The sequence below is a fragment of the Passer domesticus genome, chromosome 1 (assembly GCF_036417665.1).
Source record: "Passer domesticus isolate bPasDom1 chromosome 1, bPasDom1.hap1, whole genome shotgun sequence".
Taxonomy (NCBI): Eukaryota; Metazoa; Chordata; class Aves; order Passeriformes; family Passeridae; genus Passer; species Passer domesticus.
The window spans coordinates 141,481,385-141,504,397 of record NC_087474.1 but is presented as its reverse complement, the minus strand read 5'-3'; the positions used below and the strand labels follow the sequence as shown (position 1 = coordinate 141,504,397).

Here is a 23,013-nt window from a genome sequence, read left to right as displayed (position 1 = left end):
ATCTTTTGGAAGAGATAAGTAAATTTCCTACTTTTTAAAAATCAATATTACTTCTACTATCATCACAGAAAGTACCCATGAGCACACAAGTAAAAGCAAATGGGAAAGATGATGTTAAAATATAAAAAGGTACACTCATCTGTAAAATAGAAGAGCTGATGGAGGGTTTCGTGATATAAATATTTTGTGGACTGGCCTCCTTTTGGAGCATACCTGAATGTTCTGACTATCTGTTCAATTGTCCTCAAATCTCTAAAACTAGAAGTAGAGTGAAGACTACCATCACATAAGAAAAATCTTCTCCTGATGACAAAAGACAATTGTCTCATCTAGCATGTCTTCCGTAAGTAAACATGGCAGAGCTCCACATCCTGTAGTCAGCCTTTCTAAATCAGTCTAACCCTTTCCTGTCTTAAACAAGGGAGAATAAATAGACACTTTTTTCCTCTAGCCTTGATGTCCCCCAACAACTCTTCAATTAAAGAATGAACATTTAATTATATTTTTTATAATTAATTGAGAAAAATACTACAATTATTCCTTATCAAAGGAATAAAACAAGACAACAGTGATAACAACACTTTACTCATCTTCACTCTGGAAATTGTACCACAACCACTGCAAATGCATCAAAAAAAATGTGCACAGCTGAGAGACTAGACCCTCCCAAAGACAAACACAGCATTAACTCACAGGTATCAATTTAACAGAAGTGTTGTTGAAAGAAGCTGGGAATTTAAAAACATGTAACCAACATTACTGAACTTTCATCTGAAAAGCTCTGCAGCTGGGAAGCCTGATTGTATTTTCAGCAAGCCTCATTGTGTTTCCTGACTCCAGGGGACAGGAATTCCCCAGATACTGATGACTGACAGGTCTGGTTCTGCTTTCAACCTGCAAGTAAGACAAAATACCCATTGCTATGTGAAAATTGGTGTGAAAATCATCACTGTTTCCACTGGTATCATTAGCAGCTGGAAGTGCTCATATTAGCATCCAGCACTGCCCACAGCTGGGTCATTTGTAGCAGTCATTCCAGAGGTACAAACCACTCTCAGCACCTGCATTCAGTAAACCTTAAGGTGTTTGGCTTAAACCACACAGGAAGCCTTGGTGAAGTACCAAACATCTTCAGTATGAAGAAATTCCATAGAGTTAAAAGGTATCCAGCAGATCCATGTCTAGAGCTACTGGCACTTACTCTTTCAGAACTTGTTTCCCGTTTCTGAAGTTTGGTATTGGTTTGTGAACCTCATTACTGATTTTCCAGGAATTCAACCCAACATCTCGAGGGTATTTATGCAGTTATGGTGTTATAATTGATTCAACCATGATCATTGAATTTCTCCTGTTTCCTGAATATGTATTCAACATTTTTAATTATGCTTTTATCTTGATATTCTACCTGCAGTTCAAAATAGAAATATTTATAATATTTTAATATCATATTACTGTTCATTAAAACTACCCTTTGTGAGCCTTTTTTATTGTACCAATCACTACTGATTTAAGAATCCTGATGTATTTGATACAAACAGTTAGAAGTCATCAGTAAAGCCACTTTGACTGTTTCAGGAAATGTTATTTTTTACTACTAAATAAACTTTTATACATCTCTGACTTCAAATTCGTCATCAGAATTGTCTTCCCAATTCATCTAATAATTTTAAAACTTCTAGTTATTTCCAGAAATTTTTCAATCACTCACAGCAGAACAAATGAAGGTATCTTCTATTCATGTTTTCTTACTAACAGTTTATATGGAAAAAATCCAAATCAAACCAAACCCAGGATTACTTTGGGATACAGGTACTGCTCTCCAAAAACTACACAAGTTAACACCTTTACATTATTCATACCCTTACTCATGTGTGATACCTCAATAACCTCAATATCCTGGGAGATTATTCCTCTTTGGTAAAAGCCATGCTGAGTTTTTCCAGGTAAAATGTTGAAAGGATGAAATAGAAAGAAAGAGATAAAGAGAAATATATTGAGGAGAGGTACCAAAGGACTGTTTTGATCTACAATCTCAAGCAAAAATCCAGACAATCATCCCTGGAGAAAGAACCTCTTAGCCTGTAACACCAGGTGAGCCTAATTCCAAATACTGAACACTAGAAAGCTCAAGTCAGCAGTTTTTATATAAAAACAGAAGCTGTAATGCCAAAACAAGCCCAAGTCAACTGCAGTTACTCTTCCCAAGTGATGAAAACAGACACCCATAACTCTGCTGTCTTGTGTGAGTGCATCCTGAGCATACTCTTTACATTTACAGTACTGTGAGGGTGGCTGCATGACTCACAGAAGCATGGCTTCAGGGAAGAGACAGATCAGTTCCATTAAAGTCTAACTAGTTCCAACATCCTTTGATTTCATGATGCTGACTGCTAAGCTTATTATTTTATCTTGGAAAACTCAACCAAAAGCATCCAATTTGACATATTTTTAAACTAGATAATGCAGAAAACACTATAATGTGCAGAAAACACTATAATGTGTTGATCTAGTCTCCAAATCCAATAATATTAAATTAAATTTAAAATGTTTAGAATAGAAAATACTGACAAAAGAACAAATATCCATAGTGAGGAAAACTTTAACAGCGTGGAGCAGCGCAGATAGCCAAAATAAAATACATTGGAAACTTGCCAAAGAGAGATAAGAAAATCTTTAAACTAGAAAAACAGCAGTCTTGAGTTTGAAGAAGATGGTCTATGAAAACAATTTTTATGTTATTAAAAGGAATTGGTTCAACTAACTGATGCCCGGGAATCATGTACATGAAGCACAGCCTGGCTGTACATTCTGGTTCTCTCTGTTAGGTTTCAGACGAGGATTCTGTATGTGCAGGAAGGCTGTAGAATTGCTGAACTCCCAAGTTTCCCTTCAGTTTCAAGCACTCTAACTGCTGTTCTATAGCAGAAAGTTTTTGTGCTGGGCTTATATTCCTAGTGTCAATATTAATTCAAAATCAAAAATTACCAGAGGGCAAATAATGACATAAAGCATTCCATGAAAAGTAATTCAGATAATATAAATCCCATGGAAGTTCAGATTTTGGTATGTGCTATGTTCACAATGAGAATCATGAACATGACCACAATTCATCAGTGTGATATCACACATGTATTTTTTATTTTCTATCCAATTATGAGAAGACAATTGTTCCCTGCATGAAGAGAAAGGCAAACATACTAAAAAAGCTGATGTAATTTTCTACCAACCTAACAAAACATAAGAAATAGAAGATATTCTCTTTTTGTTTCCTTTTGCTTAGTCTCTGCCAAGTCATCTCCATGAATGTGGCTAAGAGATTATTTTATCAAAATAGAAACTCTATATGAAAGCAAAGAATATGTTGCTTTTTGCAATATTTCCATGGTTAAAAGAAAAATAAAGTTATTAAAAAGTTACTTCCACAAACTTGAATTTCCCTCAAACTGACATAAATAAAAATTTATGTACCATGAATGGTTGAAAATTTATAGACAATCCATTAAAAAAAAAACCAACTTTATACATCATAGCAGTTGTTTGTGCACTGAATGGTCACTTCTCATTAAAAAAAAAATCATTTAGCAAGTCAAACCATCTTATGCCACTTTTTGGAATAATCTTACTTGGAACTAGTAATATTGCATGTAAAATATGGTTCCCATCACTTCCACTCACAGAATACAACTTGCCCAGCCATTTTAAGGAGAATGACATTAAATTATCATGAATAATGTAGAGCCAGTAGAGTGCAGCAGCTGGGGTAGGATCTTCTCTAGAAATTTTGACTTTCCTAATATTAAGACTTGCTAAATCATATAAATTGATACATGATTTTTAGCATCAATTCTTCACAGAATGAAATGCACAATTCTGCTTTGGAAAATAAAAATTCAAGCATTCATTAGGGTTAATGCCAAAATGAGTGTATAGCCTCTATGTCTTGCAAGAACACCTTTTGTCTCTGTCCTAAATGTTGCATTTGAAACTGAGCTCACTGATTTGGGTGCAGGCTTAACGTGGTTTCCTCTTATTGTAAGAGTATCACTTCTGTCTTGTTTAAGTTAAGCTTAAGCCAGCATTTTCTAAATCTATTTGCTTATCTCATTCAGACAACCTGTCATCCCTCTAGGGGTACTGTCTATTTCTTTTTGAAAGCAGTTCAAATCAGGATGTGGTCAGCATATTAGTAGTGCCATAGCCTGTGACATTCACAAACCCTGAGAAATTGCAAAAATTAGAGTGAAAATACTTCCCACAAAGCTTTTAGGAGCAGTTCTATGTTAATATATTGTCTAGTAATCATCACCTTACACCTCTATGCATATACACATGGAAGCACTCTCTTCTTCAATCATATAATATGTTTTACTACTTCTGTTGCATAACACAAAATATCTAGAGATTTTAGTACACAAAATAGGTCAGATACAGCTCCAATTCAGCCCTAACTTATTTATAAGTGGATATTTTCCCTTATTATTCTTTCATCCAGTTTATTGTTTGAGTAAAGTACACAAACACAAAAAGTCTGTGATCCTAAAGGAATCCTAAAGGAATTCTTCATCACACCATAGCATTGGTTTTTGTTCTAAGTTTAGTTCTATCTTTCACAAACAGACAATAGTTTTCTTATATTTTTCCTAATCTTTTTTAAATTTCTTATTAATAAAGTCTATTAATAAACTTTATTTTTTTTAATGTAACATCTATTTATTTTTAATTAACCATATACTGTGGTTGTGCTGAATTACAAAGCCATGTATGTTTTAGGATTAAAATAGATCAGTTGGGTTACAATTTAGAAATATATTTCTTATGATTACTATATTTACCTGTTCCAAACATGTTTATTATTTTATAATGTTTTATATACGTTTATCAGCATGTCTTCTGATAAAACTTAGTTCTACTATATTCACTAAGGTTGGAAAAGACCTCCAATATCAAGTCCAACCTCTGGCTGAACATCACTGTCCCAACTAAACCATTGCACCAAGTGCCACATCCAGTCATTCCTTGAACACTTCCAGGGATGGTGAGTCCATCTCTTCCCTAGGCAGCTTCTTCCAATGCTCAACAAGCCATTTCTCCACTGAAAGGGTGTCTTAACCTCATTAACATTGTGAACAACCCAACCAATATAAACAAGTTTTTCTTGTATTAAATATTTTGAGAAAAAGGTCCAGGCAACCATACAGTCAGTTAACTATCATGTCATGTTGCAAATGGTAAATTTAATAGTCTCAGTAAGAGGTGTAACAAGCCATCAAAATGACATCAGAATGACCAAACAGAAGTTGTTTTGGTACCTCATATTTAATATATTAAGGAGACAAATTCACCTTCATAGTTAAGAGGAATTTTGTGGATTTCTATTTTATTTTGCAATAGCTACAATCCTCCTGTATTCTTTTTTTATATATACTGCAAATTATAATTTTAACTCATTTATTCTCTGTTTTCCTTCTATCTTACTGCCCTAGAAAACACAGCAGAATGTTAGACTTCTTGTGACTCCGGTGTCACAAGTATTGGCTGCAGAGACCTATTTTTCTCTTTCCAGAAATTATTCTTTCAAGTAGAGTGTGTTGTTTTTAACAGGTTCTATAAAAAAAGCAGCCTGAACAGGAACTGCACTGACTGCAAATAAACCCACTGAGTATATATATATAGTGTAAATTGCATTAAATAATTGTTGATGTGGGCTTGCTATCACATGTCCATTAGATAATTTGAAGACATTCAAAACTACCTCGTGGTTGGCAGACATATTCTTTATGCAGTAAATTTAGAATTCAAAATTAATGATCCATTGATTTCTGTTAAGTCAATCTAGTTTAACTTGAATTCATTAGAAATTCTTATAAACTAAACATTTTACTGTTTTGCTGGTGTGGTCTACCACGATAGAAAAATTAATTTATTTTGCATATTTATTAATTTGCATATTTTTTACAGAAAAATATGCAAAAAAGGTTTTACTAGGCATCATCTTACTGTAATTTTCGATCTTAATTTCCTTATAATGACAACATGACTTCCAGAAAAAGCATAAATATCTATTTATTTACAAGCCATTTTAGAAAAAAAAAAAAAAAAAAAAAAAAAACCAAAAAACTATGTAGTACTAAGCAATGTACATTTTTTAACTTCTCCTAGAATTCGTCTAGTGAAGGTACAAAAAGGCTATAAAATAATGTATGTATTTTGAAATTATTTAGCTACAAAAAAAACCATTATGTTTAATGACTTTTGATGCTGACCCTATTTTGTCTACTGTTCATTACTAATGTGCTCATAACTATCAAAGAAAGAAGAGAGGCTCGATTTCTGCTGTCATATTCAGTGATGGACCTCTTACAGTTCTTAGCAATCAACCAAACTTCTTGCCTGAAAATAAACAAAAATGTTTACGGGAAAAGGGATGAAACCCACCATATTTTCAGTATTTGGATACCTTTAAGCAGCAAACATTAGAAACTTTCCTAAATCACTACTTAAAAACACTGAGTTCTCATATCTTGAATACTGTGACATTGATCACTGTTAACTAAAAAATATCCAATCGGGCTTTTAAGAGGAGATAAGAAAACAATGATGACCAGAAGCAGTTCCTGTTTTAGAAGGAAAAACTCTGACTCTGCAACTTAAAGGGATAACTGTATGAAATATAACAGACTGCATGGAACATAATTGAAATATCTAAAGGTTATACATATTATAGATAAATTATATAACACAACACTAGCACTTCCCACTGAAAATATCAGGAAGCAGTTTTACAACAAAAGGGTGACAATTTCTCCATACAGATAATTAAGTTGAAGAATTCATTTCCACCAAGTTCTGAAACCAAGATTTTAAGTAGGTGTAAAACGGGACTGCAAATAACTGTGGCAAACAGATTCCTTATTGCCAGGGAATAAATCCAGCAGTATGCACGCAGCCACTGCCTCAGGAAGTCACTAAAATACCTGTATCAGAACCACTCTATGCATACACTTCTCCTTATGTGTGTTCTCAGGTATTCATTGCTGAACACTGCCAATATATAATATTACAATAGTGGAATCTTCAGCGCATTCTAGCATGGGAATTACTTTATTATGATTGGAGATTAACACCATTACATAACATTCCAAGATTCATGCAGAAGAAAGATATAAACCCTTAGGCACAAGACCACCACATCCTAATAAGGAACAACCTGAATACACTTTTTACAAATATATACCTTCTAAATCTGAAGAAATAAAAATTGGTAGGCTGATTGTTAAGCATCAAAAACAGTTGTTCCAGAGGGCAGCTAAGAATTTCTACTCTTTAAGGATTAAAATATGGAAATATATCAAACACTGCTGATAAAACTCATGATGAAGTACACATGTGGTGGAGGTAGAAGTATTCTTCATCAAGCCAAGATATGCAAGACAACTCTCAGTATCAGAGTGATCACAGAAATTGGGAGAGGCACCTAAAATCTGCAGAAAGGAAAATATAACTTCTATCTTGAAGAAGCATAAGGATCTACAGAACCACAGACTGGTCAGACTCATCTCAGTTTCTGGGAAAGTAATGGTACAACTAATCCTGGGAACTATTTCTAGGAACATGAAATACAAAGCAGTGATCAGGAGTCAGCAGGCATTGACCAAGGGGAAGTCACACTCCACCAATGTAATGACCTTCGCAATATGGGGAGAGCAGTGAGTATTGTCTGTCTTGTCTCCAATAAGGCTTTTCCCATTGTCTCCCATAACATTCTCATAGAGCAGCTGATGAAGTACAGACTGGGTGAGCAGACTTTGAAGTAGACTGGGGCCTTGCTGAATGGCTGGGCCCAGGGCAGGGAGATCAGTGGCACAAAGTCTAGTTGGAGGCCAGTTCCTAGAGGTTTATCCCAGGGGCCATTATTGAGTCCAGTCCTGTTCAATAACTTACTGATGTAGATGATGGGGCAGCGCCTACCTTCAGCCAGTTTGTGGATGACACCAAACTGGGAGGAGTGGCATATACGCCAGAAGGTCATGGTGCCATCCAGAGGGAGCTTAACAGGCTGGAGAAACAGCATGACCTGGATTTCACAATGTTCAACAAAGCAAAATGCAAAGTCCTGCACCTGGGGAGGAAGCACAGGCAGCCATGCACTGGGAACTGCCCAGCTGGAGAGCAGCTCTGCAGAAAAGGACCTGGAAGTCCTGGTGCACACCAGGCTGAGCATGGGCAGCATGCCTTGAGCAAAGGGAAGTGAATGGGCTGCATTAGGCAAAAGCATTACCATGAGGCAGAAGGAGGTGATCCCATCCTTTGTTCAGCACTGGCAAAGCCACACCTGGAGCTCTGTGTCCAGTTCCAGCCTCCCCAGTTAGAGAAACATGGACATACTGGGGACAGTCCAGAAAAAGGCCAAAAAGGGACTGAAGTTTCTCTTACATGAGGACAGACAGAGAGTTTGAACTTTTTAGCCTGTAGTAGAAAAAGTTCAGGGAAGAGATCTTATCAATAAATACAAATACCTGAAAGAAGGGTGCAAAGAGAATGGATCCAGGCTCTTTTCAGCAGAGTGCAGTGACAGGATCAGAGGCAATAGGCACAAACTGAAGCACAAGAAGTTCCCTTTGAGCAGGGAGAAACACTTTTCATTCTAGGGGTGACCAAGGACTACCACATGTATCTCTTACCCAGAGATTTTCTGGAGTCTGCATCCCTAGACACAATCAAAATCCAGCTAAACATAGTTTTAAACAATGCTCCTAGGTGATCCAGCATGAGAAGAAAGGTTGGGCAAGATGATCTCCAGAAGTCTCTTCCAACCTCAACCATTCCATGATTTTGTGGTTCAGAACTCATGTCCAAGAGCATCAGACTAATCCTACCTCTGCCCATAAGCACACATGGTCAATGGTTCTACAAAAATACCTTTTCCAGAACAAAAGTGAAATCTGTAACATGATACCTTGTTTTCAGACACTACTAACTTCTATTCTGCTATTACTCACCACATTTTGTCTTCCCCAGATTCGCTGTGGGGAGTAAATAAGCTTTTTCATCAGCAAAGGTGGACCATCAGTATATCTCAAAGTTAGTCTCAGATCCTGACAGTCATTTCAAGTGGAAAATACCCCAATATGTATGAATAGTAGTAAAAATTTATACAGACATTTATTCTCCTCCCCAGTGTCCCACAGTGCTCCCCGGTACAACATTTTTGCAAGCCATTAATGTCAGAAAAATAAATAAAATTTAAAAGCTGCACCATTAGTATTTTAAATTTTCTCCCTGAATGTTTACAATAATCATGAAAATAAATCCTGATAATTAACACATTAATGAAATTATCACAAATAAGCAGTGCTGGAAGACATTTTTACAAGTCATTTAGTCCATTATCTTGTTCCAGCACAGGACCAGCTACCCTTGTGCCTCCTCTAACAGGAGACAAACCTGTTCCTTAAGATTTTCCCAGCTTCCAAACAAGCCCTAAACAAAGTATGGAAGCATTTTAAGTTTTCTTTCCATTAAAAAGTTCTCCCTACCACGTTTAGTCTCCGCCCAATGCAACCTAAGTTTACTCCTTTCAGCTTCACCATGAGATGAACATGGAAATTGATCATTTCCTTTCACTTGTCCATCTCCTTCATTCCCTGGGATTTTCTTGTTAGGAGGCTAAATTAACTCATGCGTTTGATTCTTTCCTAACACATACCATGGTTTTTAGACAGCTAATTATTCATTCCTTTTACTCTCCACAGAATTACAACTGCTCCACATAATTTTTGAAGGGTATGCTATGCCAGGTGAGACCTTACCAAAGCCTAGCAGTGGGAAAACTTCCTCACAGTGCTTCCTGGCTAGTGTTTGTACATTCCTGTGTGACATTAATCTCTTCCAGGATACTGGCTACAACTCAACTCACATACTACCAGGGCTCCCTGATTCTCTGCCAAATAACATTTCCCTACAATTTTTATTTGTCCTATGTCAACCACATAAACTACCCCTACAGAACCTCCCTTTGCATTTTTCCTTTTGAATAACATCATAACCATAGCTTGGAGTTTTCAGGATAATTTTTTATTATAATCTTGCCATGAGGTGTGAACACAAGACTGGGAGAAGTGTATCTAAAAATTCAGTGAGTATACTAATTAATTAATTTATTAGTTATATAATAAAAGCACTGAACAAAACTGGTTCCCAAAGAGGTGACCATTTGAAAAGATCCTTCCATAATAATCATTTATTAATATTTTTTTGTTAACTATAACTCATCTGTTTACACTGCCCATATAGAATTTTAAGTTTCTTGAAAGCCATATGCTTCATATGTACAACACCAGTGAGCAGAACAACTTTTGCTGTTAAGGAAACTGGGAATACTAAGTACTGAGATGTTATGAGCAAAATGTAATATTGCCAGTATCTAATAATAACAAAAAAAGATCACTATTAATATGTACACAATTTTATAAGCAGTTAAGTGAGAATATCAGAAAGTGAGCTCAGAATAACACATAGCTTTATGAGTATCAATTTTATGTCCTATTTTTCCATTTAATTAGTGAAATTTTTTCACCATGTATTCTCAAAAAACATCACAGCTTTCATGACCTACAAGTATGAAGGTCCATTTAAATACATATACTAAAAAATAAACAAATATTAATTCTGCCTGGAAAGTAATTAGTAAGTTATATGCATGTTTTAAACCAGTTATGCATGAGTTCAAAAGCAAACATTTCTTTCACCACATGAACTTACAACGCATAAACCTCTAGAAGAAAGAAGAGAGAGCAACTTAACTGTTTAAAGCTTAAATAACATCCAAAATACATTTTAGCAATTTGAAAATTTATAATAATAAATATTTTTAGTTTCTCTTTATTAAAGGAATATTTTCCTCTCCATGCTTTAAGTTCTACTCTAAGATTCAATGTCCTAGCTTTGCCAGTTTCTGTTAAAACTTGAGATTTTGAGGTATTTGAGATAGCAAAAAAAATCATACAAAAGATTCACAGATGAAATACTGGCTCCATCAAAGTCAAAACTTCCTCAGCTTTGATTGACCCAAGATTTCACCTCATATCTGCTGAAGTTCTGAAACTTGACAGATATTCTAAAAGCATGAAAAAAATTACATATTTTTCTGGTCCTTAGAAAGCTCTTCTGACATATTATGTAGATTCATATAGCATTCTATGCATGACTCAGACCACGCATGTGCATAGACATGCTATAAATAATGCTACATGTCTTATTCCAGCTCCTCATGCACAGAAAACAATACACCAGAAGTTTCATTATAAGGAACATTTGCCAAAAAAACAAAAAAAAAACCAAAACAAAAAAACCAAAACAAAAAGAAACCAGCTGGAATAGTAGTAACACCTTAAATTGCACTCTAATGCAATCATTTAAGTTACTGATAAGGAGAGTAAGACCTGATTTTCAGTTTTCCCTTTGCAAATGAGGGGTTGGAAAGCAAATGGTGCTCAGCTTGTAAAATGCCCTCACCTGCTTGTTCTAAAAGGGCAATTATTTTAAAAAGACTAAAAGACTCTCCAGGATGTTCTAATGCTATACAGATGTTACTTAATCTACAGAGAGCAGCTTACTTACGTCTGGGGCTCCTTTTCATTTTGCTGTTTTTGCTGTGGTTGAAGAACGTTATTTACCAGCTCAGTGATCCCACTAAAGGGAAACCACCTGTTTAAACAAGCAAATAATGTGACTGAATAACCAATAAAACCACACTAGTTTAAATGTTTTCTTATCCAACATTAGTAGAAATACACAGGCGGAAAAGCTAGAGCCAATGGGAATGTGAGCTGCAGAACTAAAGAACTAAGTCAGCCACTAAGGGTGAAAGGGAAGTAAAGTTCTACAAGTCACCAGTTCACAAGCAAGGAGCAAGAACCTACATCCAGCTAACATGTGGATGGAGTCAGAAGCTACAGGCAGCTCTCTTAAAGCCAGTCAGGAAGCAGATGACAAACTACCTGCAGCCCATCAGGTATCAGTGAAAGCTAATACCATCAAAGGTGCAGAGAGCAGAACATGGCAAAGGTAGAAAAGTCAAGCCTAGTGCATCTTGAGGATACTTTACTTACTGTGTCGGCTGTGGTTTTTGCTCTTCTTTGACCCTAAAAAGATAAGTTTGCACAACTCAGTGCAACATGTTGAAAACAACTACCCTGAAGTACTAAAATCTGTATAAAATGGGAGGGGAAAAGTTCCTATTTTGAGTTAAAAGGATTTGTTGTAATATTTGTTGTATGTTTATATTAAGATGTACTATGGGCTTATTTCCATTTAGTTTTTAAAATGGGCAGTGCCAAGTATAGAAAACTTTAATATGTAACTAAAAATCACATCAGTAATGTTCTTTACCTGACTTCCAATTTTTTGCACATAATACCATATTAAAACATTTCCAGCAATCTATTCAGCTACAAATACAAAGGAAGGTGCTTTCATTATGTGAACTACAATCTATTTCTTTTTTATTCACAACCAAATTGCCTGTCATAGTTCAAGGCAAATTTATAACATGTAATATGCTATTTAAAATGAAATATAGTAAACTAATAGATTAAAGGAAAATCTGCATTATATTTATTAAACTACAGCAATGTCAGGATCTGAAGACAACATAACTAAAAACTAAGGAAGGAAAGCTGAGGAATTTTACTCATCAGTGAACTTTATATGACTTGCTTAAAGAAATAACTGGATAATACATACAGAAGTTCTGTTTAGTACTGATTAATTGTTGTCCTCTGTCTTAAGCAAAATATTCCATCTAAAATGCATGCTTTAACTTAAATGAGCAAGCTGATGTTCTATACCAAACCTGTGCTGGTTTCAGTTGGAGTAGAGTTAATTTTCTTCACAGTGGCTGGTATGAGACTGTGGTTTGACTTTGTGCTGAACACAGGGTTGATAATATTGAGATGTTTTTGCTATTGCTGAGCAGGGCTTACACAGACCCAAGGCCCTTTCTGCTTCTTGTACTGCCACTCTGGTGAGGAAGATGGGGGTGCGTGGGAGGTTGGGAGGAGACAGAGCCGGGACAGGTGACCCAAACTGACCAAAGGGATATTCCAGACCATGTGGCATCATGCTCAGCAAATAAAGCTGGGGAACTAGGAGGAAGATGGGGTGGGGGGACATTTGGAGTGATGGAGTGCACCTTCCCAGGTAACTGTTGCACCTGATGGGGCCCTGCTCTCCTGGACATGGCTGAACACCTCCCTGCCCATGGGAAACACTGAATTATTTCCATGTTTTGCTTTGCTTGTGTGAGTAGCTTCTACTTTCCCTATTAAACTGTCTTTATTTCAACCCACAAGTTTTCTATCTTTTACCCTTCTAATTCTCTCCCTGATCCTACTGATACTGAGGGAATGAGTGAGCAGCTGCCTGGGCCTTGCTTACTGACTGGGGTTAAACCATGACAAAACCCAAGAATAGAGACATTTACCCACAGGAATATTTACATCCTCTAATTGCAGGTATTGGTCTTAAACATTAAGTTAAGACCTACTTTCCCTATATGTTCCAAAACCCAAAAAGGTTCCTATAAAGATATTCTGAATGTCTCTCTGCAGAGAATACTCTCGCCTAACTAAACAGGAAGAACAGGCTCACAATTTTAAGTGGATGCTTGGTGTTGCACACAACATATGATCTCAGATATTTTGTTGCACACAAAATAAAACTCACCAAAATACCTCCATATCTCATCCATCATATGATATCAGAGGAAATAACTGCATAAACAGCATTCAGTGACTACATAAGATTTAAATAAGTGGATAATGAGAAACACTAATATCTTTCCAAAACTGAGTACCGAAAGGGAAAACTGAACGTGCCACACAGTAAAATGTCTTCTAATATGGTTTTGCCTCTTCAGCACTTTACAAATGTATATAAAAAGTAACATTCCAGTACAAAAAAACTAAATAAATAAATAAATAAATAAATAAATAAATAAATAAATAAACAAGGCCCACAAAATCAAGCAGGTATATTAAACAAGAGAAAAAAAAAAGTAAAAATGAAAATGTCACATGCCATTGCAATTCCACTCTACCATGCATCTTAATCATATTATTATCTTTAATCAAGATAATCCACACTTGTTTTTCAATGCAGAAAATTCAAAGCAGGAGAAAAGGGAGGGATGGGAAATCAAAGAATGTCCATACTTAGATCCCCAACATTATGAATCTTAAGGCTCTGTGGTCAGCTGTGAAGAGAAAACTCCTAGATAATAATTCAGAGTTCCTAAGTTACCTACACAGAACTGGACCCTGAAATGTGACCTCCCTGACAACTGGACATTTAAAAAGGAATATATCACTAATCTATAGATTCCTTTCCATACTTGATTTCCAAACATTTGTACTCAAGTCTTTTAAGTTATTACTTCATTGTGAATTGTTCCATTGAACTAAACAAAGGAAATCCGAGCCCTTCACATAATCTGATTACAACCAACATCTTTTGTTTGGATAGTGACCACGGTCAATATTTTTTCACATGTAGAACTGAGATCAAATTAGTGTAAGATCCTAAGTGTGTAGTTTTAAATTTTCGGTACACATTTTTTCAACAAGATCTAGTATATTTACATTATAGCATATATATGTTGGCTTCAATTGCAGCTGCAAACCCTTGGTATTTTTGAAAAAATGACAAAATGACAAAATCTTACAATCAATGTTTAGTTTTCCACCATGAAATAAAACACATTGTCCATTATCAGACGTGTTAAAAATCTGCATTTAAATTTCTCAGCATTTTACAGAAACACTACAGGATATGATATGACCCTACAATTCAAAGTATCTCCCTTATAAATTAATCTTTTTGCCTCCTAGAATTCTGTCTCACTATCCACTTTTCAACACTGCAGTTATGTGAGGACAAGAGCTTCCATTATTATATAACAGTGACGCATTCCTCGAGCACTCTCCATACATCCTTCACTCCCTGGATTAGGAAATTATCTTCCTTTACTTTATAACGAGCACAGAAGACAAACTACAATTTAAAAAGAAATTATTGAGAAATATATTGAAGTAATAGATTCTACCATATGGTTTTAAATTGATATTTACTTCGTGGATCAACAGGCCTGAACCCTTCAGGTGTACAGCCGCATATTTATCTTTCAAGGTCAGAGAATGGATACAGATTCTGGATCTAAATCCAAAAACCACTGACTAATTTCAGCTTCTTTTTTTCCAAAATACTTCATTCACACAAAATTACAAGTTGTAGTAACTGATAGAAATAATTATATATTAGATGAAATGCACTCTATGTATTTTTAGCATTGCTGTGGTTTAAATATCTTTTTCTAGACAGAAAAGGACGAAAGAGACTCCAGAAAACTTGAACCCTGTCTACATCTACACATACAGTTGTATTTCCTTTCGTTACAAGAGCTGCTTTGTGTTTCACTGGATTGTGTACTCCCATATTTATGCATTGCTTTCTACTCTCCTTTCAAAAACCAGCAACAAACAACAAACAATTGCTTAAAAGTGTCTTGCCAGGTCAGCAAACCCCCAAACTTCCATCTTCTCAACAGACCAACTGAAATACCCCAAGCAGAATAACTACATTCTGCTCTTTCCAGCTACCTGGCTTCATTTAACCTTCCTCTGTCTTTTCAGCTCTATCCACCCAGATCTCTACCAAGAACAGTGCCAGTTCTCATTATTCACTAGAAACAAATTCTGATCTAAAAACACCAACAGGCTGCAGATAATGTGTCTGATTGACAGTAACTGAGACAATGTATTCTTACAGTGCAGAATACTAAGTATTTTACCACCTATTCTAAAACGTTAGGGGAGTTTGAAAATTTTGTCACAACTTTTTTTTTTTAAATGATCACAACTCTATACACTACTTCACTTCAAAACAAGCCAGGATTTTTCTACTTGCCAACAATAAAGAATTTTTACACCTAGCACTTTGTTATGGGGAACCTCTGCCCGTTGAAACATACACAGCACCATCACTCTTGTGTTCCTCTGCAAGCCTACACAGTCCAAGAGCCAGACCCCTTTGATCTTTTCCAGTAGCTAGAATCATTAAGCTAAATCTCAAGTCTCAGTGAACAGTTTTTGATGTTAGGTCCTCTCCGTGTACTAAAAATTTCCTCAAAGATTAAGGCTATTCCCACTGGCACAGGGAATGAATATGAGAACAGAACAGAAAGAGGGAAGAGAGCAAGAAAAATGGAAGCAGAAAACTAAGTAATTAAAACATCAATATAAAAATTATTATTATCCCTTTAAACTCCTAATACTTTTCTGGTTTTCAAACTACTGCCACCAGTAAAAGCTTCTCTCTAAAATCTACTATGTCAAAACCATAAAATATTTTTTCCAAAAGGTGCTTTGGAGACAGGTAAACAAACAAGTACTCTGTTAGCAGAGGTCATCTCAATTTTCACATACTTGGATGCATGGCCACAAACACATAGGGGAAGAACTCAGGTCCCTCAATCTATGAAAATAACCCTTAAAACAGATATCTACACCTCCTAGATATCTGTATTAGTTCTTCTCAAGTGATGTTTGGGGAATCCAGATTTTTGAATCAGCCATCCTTGCCAGGGATAAACATCATAATATCAACCTCTAACCCAGTAATATTCACAAGATTCACAACTTGCCATCCATAGACCTACGAGCACAAGGAGATCAAATCTGCAGGAGTAAACTGGATGTACCCACTGTCCCCTAGAAACACTTAGTTGAGCATATAGCATTTAACACTCTATATCACTTTCATTTAAAAATGCTACAGGTCAGTAATTTCAGTTTTTTGCTCAATAATAGTCTATGTTTTCCATATTTCCTAACCAACTAGGATGGACCAGGATGGAAGTTTTTTCTAGCCCTTTTGTTGAAATTGAGAAGATTGGAAAAGCAAGTCAATCTTTTGCTTGGAACTCATCCATGAAAAAAAAAATCTAAATATATTTTATTATTGCAATTAATTCTGTAATGTTGTTTGTATCAATTTAATGAAGCTGCTGGTGTTTCTAGAGTAGTTATTTTTATTAAATCTATTGCCAGGAAATCCAGAGAGTGGGACACTTTTATGAAATGCTTTAAGTTTAGAGAATGAAGATCCTCATGACAAAGCAGGATATATGTGCAGTAGTCTCAATGAGCAATGCATGTTACATTAAACTTGATTAAGAATCAACATAAGATTAAATATTAATGCACCAAACTATCTAGTTTTCCTAAAGCAAATCATACAGGAAGGATGAGGGACAGTCTCAAAGCTATAAAAAGAATTGTCACATTTTGCTTCCTCTGCAGATACCATACTGACATTGACCTCCAGCTTTGTTAACAATAAAGAAATAGAAATAGTTGAGAGAGGACAGCAGCAAATAATTTTGTCTCAAACCTAGATTTATATTATATTCAATAAAAATCTGTAAACCTGCTATTTTTCAAATAAAAACAGCAGCATGAATGGCAACTAGTTCATAACCAGTTGTGTTATAAGGCGAATTAAACTGAATACTATTCTCAGGATTAGTATTCTTCCTTCTTTGCATTCCAGACCCCACTCACCCAGAGGACAGTACAGAGATGCAGCTTTCCCAAGAGTCAAGGTGTCAACATCTTTGAAGTGTTCTCTCTCCCTTCAATAACTGTCCACAATTGTAAGCAGATTTGAAATATATTTGAAATATTGAAATATTTGAAGAATCACTTCATAGTTAGCAAATTTCTTTTCAATGCAGAACTAGTGAAAAGATTTTAACGAAGGTGTGTAACTAGCTTTCTCTGGAATCTATATATTCCCATTGTCATAGTATATTAACATAATAATCTCTAGAAGTATTTACCATTGGCAATATTTCTTAATTTAGAACAACTTCCTCCCCTTGAAAATGGCACTGAAAATAAAATAGATTTAAAGAAATAATGATAAAATTCTAACCTACTTTCCCTCTTGCTTCCGTGTGCCTTCCATTATTTCTGTCCAAAAAAGTGCATTCCATGTATAACTATCCAAAGTACTGTGGAGATACCCATTCCCTCATTTTAATTGTGCTGAAAAGGAGAGATCAGCTCCAGAAAAATTCAGAGGTTTCCACCACCCTGTCTTAGAATGCATGTCCATTAATCCATTTTCCTAGATTGCCTGCTGTGGACTCTTTCTTTTTTTTTTTTTCCTAAACCTTCATAGCAGTATTTCAATTATATGCCTTGCACCAAATGAACAAAAAAAAAAAAAAATTAGTTGCAGTGACTGCAGTGGCTATACTTATACATTGGAAGTCAAGACATGACACAAGCACAGTATATAACTTTGCCTGCATCCACTCTTGACAAAACAGGGGAGTTAACACAGACATATATGCAAATACAACCAGCTATTTTCTTGAGAAGGCATCTCTACAGATTAATTACGTTAAATTATGTAAGTACGTTTAACTCCAAGAAAGGAGGTCAAATATAAATCCATGCCAATTACATAACTGTAAAATACTATATATTACTGAATTGATTCTTTGCATTGATTACCCTATTGATGCTGGAAGAACATACACATAATAATATGCAGTTTAACTATTCTGATCAAAGTTAAAGTCTTTAATTTATATTACTGTTCCAAGTGTTTTATTAATTTAGAGAGTATAAACAGTTGAATTGAGCAGGATCATATTTTGGACAACAAAGTAATGTCTTGAGGAATATTTTCCTGAAGATATAAGCAGGTGATTTTACTGCAATTTTGTTCTGTTTGTAACAAACATACAGGTTTCCAAACAAGATTCCAAAAAAGCACTTCCACAATCAGTAGCTGAGTGGTAATTGGATATGTGATATAAGTGAACAAGTAGGTGGAGAAGTTGTGTATTTGGGCTAGAAACAATAACTGGTAGACAGAAAAAAATTTAAAACCTAACTAAATCCAAGTTTAAGAGGTCAAACATTCCTTGAAGTCCAAACTAAAGTTACCTTAAAGATGTATGACAAACAACAAGAAGGCACCATACATACTTTACAGATAAGCACCAAGATATACATTCCACTGTATAATGGTCTAAGCTGAAGGAGCTCCCTGAATCAGCCTCAGATGAAAATCATCCATAAACATAATAAGTTCTGTGAGACAAAGCTTACTCTGACATTTAAATGTTAATTAGAAATGGGATGATTTAATCTAAGGTTCCAAACAAACAAGTTGCAAAGTGATATTTTGATGGTAATATTTTTATTAAAAATCTACTAATGTGCTTCACTGTGACCAAAACCACTGCTCAACAGCCCTGTACTTTTAACTCTAAAACTGAAGAAATGCCAGTATGTTGTGATTATTTCAGAATCAGCAAAATAAATCAGATTCTGCTTATCTTAGAACTCCTCAGGGCAAAAATGTTTCCTACCATTCATTTCTGGGATAGAAATGGAGACACTGTGTTCTACAACTGAAAATTCCCTCATTTCTCACATGTCATAACTCATCCACACTTCTTCCTTGCTATTTGTTACGGTGTTCACAGTAAAATGATAAAAATGAGTGTCAAACTCACCAATCAGCACATAAGAAAGTTACTACAGTACAACTATAACAATAAATAAGTACTCCAATGAACAGTAGCCATTATGTTATATACAATTATACATACACTGTATATATATACAGTATATACATATACTGTATATAACATATACATATCTTATATACATTTCCAATAATTAATTCACCAATCAATGCTCTCTTTTGAAGGTTATACTAAATTGCAAGCAGGAGCCTTAGACCAGGGAAGATATTAAAAGGTCTATGGGTTTGTCCAAACTACCACACAGTTTAAAATGGGCTACTGCAGCTTTTTCCTATATTTAGTAAGGAAAAAAGTATTTTGGTTATCACAGAATAAGTGAGAATTTCTAAGACAGAATTTGAAAGCCCTCAGCATTATAATTTGTTGCTCAGTTGCAGCAGGCCAGCTGCTTCCCACGTAGGCATCATGTGTCTGCTGAGGGAATGAGGCATGTACAAAAAACTTGGAAAAACAAAAATTATAAAGTAATAAATAACAGAAAGTCTTGGATCACACGAAGTCGTTAAAGAGGGACAGCAACCAGAAAACAGTATAAACAATCTTAACAAAGGAATTATATTGGGTGAAGTTGTATCTTTCAATCCTAAAACTTCAGAAGGTTTTTCCAGATTGTTAAGTTACTAATATTTTGGAATTAGGAGTTCCACAGATTTGCTTTTTTTCTGGGTAAAGTAAGAAGTATCTGTCATTTGTTCATCTCTAGCATCATATATAACAGCTGCAAGATTGGACCAGCAAACTTGTAACACATAAAACCAAAAATTACCCTGTATTAGAAGTGCAGAAAGAACAAATCAAAGATCAAATTAATGCATATGAAGCATGTCAAGGGCAGCAGACAAAAAATGCATACAAGTTTAAGGAATCCTTGAACCACAGTAAATATTTCTTTAAAAGTAGTTTACCTGTTCAGTTTCTATCAACTCATTTAAAGAGCAGCTAATGTTGCATCATTCTTCACTATAATGAATTTCCAAACCCATTTCAAGGACATGAGATACAAGTAACTACTTCCTTGAATCCAATCAGTTTGTTCTGTCAGTAGGTCCCTTTTTAGATAAAAAGGGCAATATTCCTACAAATAACTTTCAATTTCTGTTGAAAATTCAACTTTGAGACAACAGTCACCGTCCCGCTGTATGTTTGGTCACACTAATGTCTCCCTCACACAAGCTGAAAAGCCCTGACTTCTCTCTGATCTCAGTGCTCATATTTTATACAGGCAGAAACACCTCACATGGGAGCCTGACACTTGTTCACAGCCTCTAGGTAAGCAGCAACTGCCTTCACTCAGGATGTTTTATCTGATTGAGCTTTAAGCGCATGCATATTTCAATTTATTGGAGGGAAATGGTTTTATTTGGATTTAACTTTTTTCTCCAATTGAGTAAATGTTACTCTCCTAAGTCCTGCAGATATGTGGATATTTCAGGCAGATGACTCACAGAGAATGAAAGAAATCAATCTGAGACAACAGGCATCAAATCTGAAAAAAAAAAAAAAATTGGACTTTCCTCTAATTTTCCAAGAAGGAACAGAGACAAAGTTTTCCAATGTCATGTAACATTTGTTATTAGATGCAATTTTCTGTAATTATGAGAACCTCATAGTAAGCCTTGGGTGAGATTTGCATTGAAAAAATGTTGAAGTTACAGATATCTCTACAACCTAAACTCTAGCAAAGATTAATTTTTGACATCTAGCATTCATTTGACTGTATCTATTTTCAAAAAGTCAGGTTTCTCCAAAGAGGTGCTGGAATAACACTTAGGTCTGACACATACTTTGTGTCAAGGGGAAAAAAATATTATGTGTAATTTTTTACACATATTTTGGGTATAGAGGAAAAAAATATTTTACATTCTTTCCTACAGGATGTGTGAAATGTACCACAATAGCTGCATTACTGAACCATATTTTACTTCTGGAAATAAGGATGACTGTAACAAGGTGACTGTGAATTTTACAGTCTTGTTCATGACCAAAATGCAAACATTTCCCACTATTATAGTAATAACACATGCATAAATACATCAAAATGGAACATACATGTGTAAAATATGACTCAAAGTTTAGTAAATCTATAATCTCCAAACACAGTTTTACCAGAGTGAACTTCAGTAATTGATAATCAAATACTAAATAAGGTTTTGTCCTACAACAGTTTTTCTTAGAAAACACTCAAAAAAGGCTTAAATATCTTAAATTAAAATTTTAATCACAAGGATTTTTAAGGGAGATTTATTTCAGTGTCTGGATCACAACTTTCCTTATGTAATGCATTTTTTGTTAATTCTGTATTGGAAAGATGAGACTTTAGTTTTACTTCTCCTTCAAAATGTTTTGCAATTAACTGAAATTCTCAAGAAATTCATAAAATGAAGCAGAAAGCTTAATTTTAAAATTGATACAAAAGCTGGGATATTGGAATCTAACACATTAGCACCCTTTCAGAACATTAGTTGAATTCTAATGTAACTAAAGTTTCATTTTAGAACAAACCATTAAAAAAGAAATTTCTCCTAAGGGTTTTGAGTTGCTTTTAGATTGGATTTTTACTTTTTCAACAGTAGATGGCATTCCAAGCATCTCCTGCAGAAAGTGTTTTCATAGATGCTTTTTCTGTCATCAGCTGCTAGTGAAATATGCAACCCTGGGCTCAGATGCTAGCAGGTGAATTAAAAAAACAATTTTAACTCTGTAATTAATTTTAAATGCACTGGTAATTACTTTGGACTTGATACGTTATTTTGCCTGTTAAATAGCAATTTTATAGTATTATTATCTCTAAGATACCCACCAGCTGAAAATCATACACATTAGAGCTTAAAAACTACACAGCAGACAATAAGCTAGTATTTCTCAGACTGTAACATTTAATTGTGTGAAATGGATTCCATTTTTTTCCAGAGTTCAGGCAATCCTAGAAAAGGGTTTTGCAAAGGATACAATAGGAACAGAAATAAACAATATCATTAATTTGTTAATGGTTATTCCAAACCAGCCTTACAAAGAGCCCCTTTTCGGAGCAGACCTTGTCCTGCAGCCCCTCTGCACATGAAGCTCTGGATCCCTATTGCATAATAAACAGGGTGTTGGCAGGACAAGTGATTCAGCTGTAAGGCTTGAAAAATTCAAGTTCCCTACCAAAAAAGAAACACAACATAAGTTCTGCTACAAAAAGAAGATTAGATTCTAAGATTTAAAAAAGAAGTGAAAAACCAGGAAAAGAAAAATGAGCAAGAAATACAACAGTAATGCATACAAATTTAATGACAATACTTTCAAATAGTGTATTTATCAAGAAATCATTCATTTTTTTCTGATTTGGTGTTGTTGTTCACATAAATCTTGAGAGTTAGAAATATTATTGTTAAATATATTTTATT

The 23,013-nt window shown here is 35.0% G+C and overlaps 1 protein-coding gene across 45 annotated transcripts in view; it reads right to left on the bottom strand.

The window, feature by feature from the left end:
* The window catches only part of RIMS2 (regulating synaptic membrane exocytosis 2), a 445,064-nt gene that overhangs the window by 371,515 nt on the left and 50,536 nt on the right, over nucleotides 1–23,013 (bottom strand). For 36 of the 45 annotated variants that reach the window (XM_064394206.1, XM_064394146.1, XM_064393838.1 and 33 more), the window contains exons 2-3: nucleotides 12,111–12,143; nucleotides 11,620–11,706 (exon numbers count right to left, since the gene is read on the bottom strand). The exons of the other annotated variants lie outside the window; for them this stretch is intronic. In XM_064394206.1, coding sequence (XP_064250276.1) covers nucleotides 11,620–11,706; nucleotides 12,111–12,143 — 120 coding nt within the window. The remainder of the gene's footprint in view (nucleotides 1–11,619; nucleotides 11,707–12,110; nucleotides 12,144–23,013) is intronic. 45 annotated transcript variants of the gene reach the window in all.